This window comes from Sinocyclocheilus anshuiensis, unplaced genomic scaffold, assembly GCF_001515605.1.
Source record: "Sinocyclocheilus anshuiensis isolate Anshui unplaced genomic scaffold, SAMN03320099.WGS_v1.1 scaffold1546, whole genome shotgun sequence".
NCBI lineage: Eukaryota > Metazoa > Chordata > Actinopteri > Cypriniformes > Cyprinidae > Sinocyclocheilus > Sinocyclocheilus anshuiensis.
This window is the reverse complement of record NW_015547737.1, coordinates 656,620-662,084: the sequence shown is the minus strand read 5'-3', so window position 1 is coordinate 662,084 and position 5,465 is coordinate 656,620. Positions and strand designations below refer to the sequence as shown.

The 5,465-nt window shown below is 36.9% G+C and overlaps 1 protein-coding gene and 1 long non-coding RNA gene across 2 annotated transcripts; one reads left to right on the top strand and one right to left on the bottom strand.

Moving 5' to 3' along the window:
• The first annotated feature begins 266 nt into the window (after positions 1-266).
• On the top strand, positions 267-889 carry LOC107704444 (uncharacterized). Its single transcript, XR_001635961.1, has 2 exons — positions 267-313; positions 602-889. It is a non-coding gene; the product is annotated as an uncharacterized LOC107704444 (long non-coding RNA).
• Positions 890-1,304: 415 nt separating this feature from the next.
• LOC107704443 (protein shisa-5-like) lies at positions 1,305-4,745 on the bottom strand. The gene is made up of 5 exons (XM_016507366.1): positions 4,538-4,745; positions 4,157-4,319; positions 3,115-3,236; positions 2,046-2,243; positions 1,305-1,610 (listed from the first exon to the last, which is right to left on the bottom strand). Exons 1-5 carry the CDS (start codon positions 4,596-4,598, stop codon positions 1,447-1,449), a joined length of 708 nt encoding a protein of 235 aa, XP_016362852.1. The 5' UTR covers positions 4,599-4,745; the 3' UTR covers positions 1,305-1,446.
• Positions 4,746-5,465: the final 720 nt, after the last annotated feature.

Genomic DNA, 5,465 nt, shown 5'->3' with positions numbered 1-5,465 from the left:
CTTCTTCTCTGTTTAGACCAGGGGTGTCAAACTCAGTTCCTAGAGGGCCGCAGCCCTGCAGAGTTTAGTTACAGCCCTGCTCCAACACACATACCATGTAGTTTTCAAATAAGGACTTAGGACTTGATTAGTTGGATCAGGTGTGTTTAATTAGGGTTGAATCTAAACTCTGCAGGGCCTCCAGGAACCTCTGCAGGGCTCCGGCCCTCCAGGAACTGAGTTTGACACCCCTGAATTAGATGATTAGTAACAATACAAACACTAGAGATTTTTTCTGTTTTATTTCACCAGTAGGGGCCCCATATACATTCAAGTGCTGCAAGTTCACCAAGCACTGCATAAAAGACAGTCCAAACTATATAGCAGGTTTGGACGACTATGTTGAGTTTGACATCTTTGATGTTCTCCTGTAAGACCTTTTTAGCTCCCTTTTTTCTCTTCTTTTTAAAAGACAGTAAAATATATTTTTTTTCACATCTTTAAAACATAGAAAACATGTAAAACACCAATTAAACATATTCAAAATGTATAGCCATTAAACAAATAGGCTGCATCTCAAGAAAACAATGTCAACTGAAACAATAAAATAAAATCTGAAAAGGAACTGCAAATGACAGTGGTTTCCTAATGCTTTAACAAAGGTTGCTTTAACAAAATTAACCCTTTTTCCTACCTTGACAGCCATTCTGTGCTTAAAAGCGAGCATGTGGATTTAAACTTGTTGGTACAGAAAGTCAGTGGGACTCATGACATATTTGTGGACATTTTGTGATACTCATTGTTATTAAAATGCGGTTGCATTTTAGACCCTATTTTCCCTCAAAATGGAAAACTTTTTGACACTTTCTTTAAATAGAATCACAATTCCTGCCATTTGAAATGTAGGGGGAAAAAACAAAACATTTATATGTGGTCTACATAATGAAACTTAATATGAAAACTCAAAAACAAAATTACATAAGCTGTAACTAAAGAGTATTAGCTAACAAAAATAATAAAAATAAAAATTACAAGTTATATTTTAGATTTTAGTCTTTTTAGTATGTTAAATTTTATATTGTGTATCCATGTATACTAGAATAATTACTACTGAAAGCAGAAAACACTAATAAAAACTAAAACTGCATTAAAAAAAAAAATTGTGTAGAAACAATTTTCACTCATTGCTTGTAGAAAGTAGAAAGATTGAAATGGTATTTTCATGTAAAACTTTCTATAGTAATCTTTGTTTTATTTACAATTCCAAAAATCATTTACTAAACTAAACTGAAAGAAATTGAAAGTAATAAAACAAAATAACTCAAATTAAAAACTGTAATAACCCTGACTTTAACACATCCAATAGTCTTGTATAATGCACATCAGATTAGGCACATTCTTACTGCCTTGCGAAAGTGCGTCAACCTCCACAATCCAGCAATGACTGATTTGAGAGACAGTTGCGGTTTAGTAACCGGTGTTTGGTGGCTGCATGTAGGCGGGGTTGTAGGCCGGCTGATTCGATGTCTCTGAAAGCATAGGAGCAACACCTGGCTGGGCAGGCGGCTGCATGGGGTACATGGCCCGGCCTCCATCATATGCACCCTGACTAGTGGGATATCCAGGACTCACTGGAAACAGTAAAAGACACTAGTTACTTTCACAGAAAAGACTACTACATGGTCTCAGTCTATCCAGTACACTCTTAAAAATAAAGGTGCTTCACGATGCCATAGAAGAACCTTTTTGTCTAAATGGTTCCATAAAGAACCTTTAACATCTGAAGAACCTTTCTGTTTTACAAAAGGTTCTTTGTGGCGAAATAAGGTTCTTCAGATTACAAAAACGCAAGAAAGAGATGGTTCTTTAAAGAACCATCTCTTTCTTGCGTTTTTGTAATCTGAAGAACCTTATTTCGCCACAAAGAACCTTTTGTAAAACAGAAAGGTTCTTCAGATGTTAAAGGTTCTTTATGGAACCATTTAGACAAAAAGGTTCTTCTATGGCATCACTTGAAGAACCTTTTGAAGCACCTTTATTTTTAAGAGTGTATTAGGTGTTCTTACTGGCCACGTGATACGAGGGTGGGGGTCCTGGTGCATATGACTGTCCCTGATATGGTCCTGTCTGCATAGGCTGACCACCATAACCCGGTTGAGTCGGCACTGGTTGGTATTGTGGGTACTGGCCTCCCTGCATTACAGGCTGCTGCTGCTGAATGCATTGTGTATTCATGACTGTAGTTATATGCGTTCCTACCACAGCTGTGGGGAAAAAACAAGACAGAAATCAATTAATAATTAAATTTGACTAGCCCCCTGAATAATATATAATCCCCATTAATGGAACGGTTCACCCAAAAATAAAAATTTGCTGAACATTTACTCACCCTCAGGCTATCCAAAATGTAGATGAGTTTGTTTCTTCATCAGAACAGATTTGGAGAAATTTAGCATTACATCACCAGTTAATCCTCTGCAGTGAATGGGTGCCGTCAGAATGAGAGTCCAAACAGCTGATAAAAACATCATAATAATCCACAAGCAATCCACACTACTCCAGTCCATAAATTAATGTCTTGTGAAGCCAAAAGCCGCATGTTTCCAAGAAACAAATCTCATCGCTACTGGACAAAATAATCTATAACAACACTTTCTCCTGTGAAAAAGTCTCACATCAAAATCCACCAACATATTTGTTTAGAACGGTTTTGACTATTTTCACTTGTAAACAATGATTGATCTGTGCATATTTCTCTTCTGATTCAGACAAGACCATTTTTTTTACTGGCGATAGCAATATTATGGATAGAGGACTTGCATTTTGGCCAAAAGTGACAATTTAATGTTATAAAGCGCCTTAATGATGGAATGATAGCCTCACAAGACATTAATTGATCGACGAGTCGTGTAGATTACTTGTGGATTTTTGTGACGTTTTTATTAGCTGTTTGGACTCTTAATTCTGACGGCACCCATTCACTGCAGAGGATCCATTGCTGAGCAAGAGATAAAATGATACATTTCTCCAAATCTTTTCTGATGAAAAAACAAACTCATCTACATCTTGAATGGCCTGAGGACGAGTACGTTTTCAGTTTTTGCTGAAGTATTTCTTTAACACTAAAACACTTACGTCTGGGTTTTTTGCACATTTTATAGATACAGCAGCAGGGGCAGCAGCAGCAGGTGATGAACACGATGATGAAGACCACAAACCCCACTACTGATAAGCCAATGGCAATACTACTGTTTCTGCTGTTGGACAGATAAAAACATGAAGCAACAAGCATTAGAAAAAGCATCTTCTAGGATATTTAATCTATAATCTAATCTATAAATCTTATTTATATTCAAATGTTATTAATTAACATTTCATTTATTGATTAAAAAAAAAAAAATTAATGAAACCATTCTGGTTTAAGTAAAACACACTGGTTACTGCACTGGTTAGTTTGCTTTGTGCTTGGATTATTAAAAACATACAATATCAAATCAGGATTCAAACCAGGGCCATAATTGCAAACATTGCCACAAAAAAAATAGAAAACATTTGCTTGTATAAAATATTTGTTAGAACATTTTTTAACTCCTTTGGTCATGTCCTGTCTTGCCTAGGCCACCACGTTGACCCCCTCAAAAATGAGAAGTTGCATCATACTACTTCTCTCCTGCCTTGTCTTTAAATTGACTGTGAACACTACAGCTTTTTAAAGTGTTTGTTCTTTAAGTAACAAAGTGGCTGTTAAAAGCGTAACATGCACCAATCAGTGAGTGGGGTGAATTTTGCAAACTGCATTTCAGTGAAAAAGACCACAACCTCTATAGGAAATGGGTGAGACAAGAAAAGGGAAAGACAGAACCTCAACTGATTCAACACCGGAAACGAAAAGTACATTTCAAGATACTCAAAAACAGATATTAACGCTAATATACACAACACATTTCAGTGTAAATCTCTGGATTGTACCATGTCTCAGTTCACAGAACTATCAGTAGATCACAGCTATGGATGATGAGGGGAATTAAAGCATTAACTGACCCAAATATATTTAAAACAATGTCCTTTTTGAAGATTCAAACAATTTTGGTTTGGAATTATGTGAGGGTGTATAAAAAGTAACTTTTGGGTCTAACGGACAATTGTATTAAGAAAGAAACGGCTTAAAAATCCTTACATATTGCACATATTTTGCTCATGCTCGGATAACTTCGCAGATCCAAAGTAACAGCAGTATCTGTTATTGCAGGTTCCACAGCAGTGCTGCCCAAACCCGCAGTTAATCGAAGACCTGTACACGTTATTGCTGGTGAAGTAGCCTTTACAGTCATCACCAAAACCTAAAAGAACAGTAGAAATGCGACACATTTCATAAAAGACCATGCGATGATATGATCAATTCAAGAGAATCAAGAGAACGGACTTTATAACGTGAACATCGTTTAAAAAGTACCGTTAAATCAAGTGCTGTACAAATAATTTTTGTACTTGGCAGCCATCGGTAAACGGCCCAAAAACATGTTTAAAGTGTTTCTTTTGATTTTTGTAACAAACTTACCGACTGTTTCCGTGAATAAACCCGCAGACAGGAGCATAAGAACCGCTAAGGTGGACGCCATCGCGCAGCTCTTCCTCTTCAATGCCTCGCTACCTTCTCTTGATGCCCACAGTATTACCAGATCGGCTCGTGGGCGTCTAAAGAACCAATCGTAGAAAGACCCCCTCACCCCCACAACCCCCTTTTCTGTAATCAACCGCACGAAAACACTGGGGAGAAACGAAAGCGAAAGTAAGAAAAAAAAAATGTTGAAGTTAAACTGGTTAAACATGTAAATCTAAACATTAACCAATACTATCAGGGATTGTTCGTGATTTGCTCGTAAAATATATCACAAATATTTTTTAAAACAAAAGTTTTATATTATATATTAGTTTCTATGAAATGGATTAAGGTAGTCTGAATTTGGAGCGCTGTAAGTGGATACACTCTTAAAGGGGTGGTTCACTGTTTTTTATGCTTCGTTTTTTAAAAAACTCATTATTTTTCACATAATTTACCTATTTTCCACACCTCTCTGTCCCTTCTCTGAGAAACAGGCTGATAATTTCCTTCTTGTATGAAGCCCCGCCTCAGAAATAGGCGATGGGCTCTGATTGGTTAGCTAGCCCAGTGTGTTGTGATTGGCTAAACCGCCTCTAGTGCGTCTAAACATCCCGCCCCTCACCTCGGTGGCATGTGCTCCGGTTATATTGTAAACAACGGCGTTGTTAATATGGCTTATCAGTTTGAGCCCGATTGAGAAGCAGAAGATATTATTGAAGTGGATCGTGCAGAACCTGTGCAAGCACGGCTTTTAATGGTAGGCCTATTTTTTTTATTTGTTGTTGTCTCATATTTTTAGATATGCTGTTATTTGTAAATGCTACTGCTTATGTTAGCTTTTAATATACGGTTTTATCCTGATTAAAGCTTTAATACAGTACGG

Bases quoted from the DNA above. Each gene is read 5' to 3' on its own strand.
- LOC107704443 (XM_016507366.1), bottom strand. From the start codon at position 4,598: ATGGCGTCCACCTTAGCGGTTCTTATGCTCCTGTCTGCGGGTTTATTC. The intron at 2,244-3,114 runs GTAAGTGTTTTA...TTTTCCCCACAG, and splicing joins AATGTGCAAAAAACCCAGAC to CTGTGGTAGGAACGCATATA. The intron at 1,611-2,045 runs GTAAGAACACCT...TACTGTTTCCAG, and splicing joins ACCCTCGTATCACGTGGCCA to TGAGTCCTGGATATCCCACT.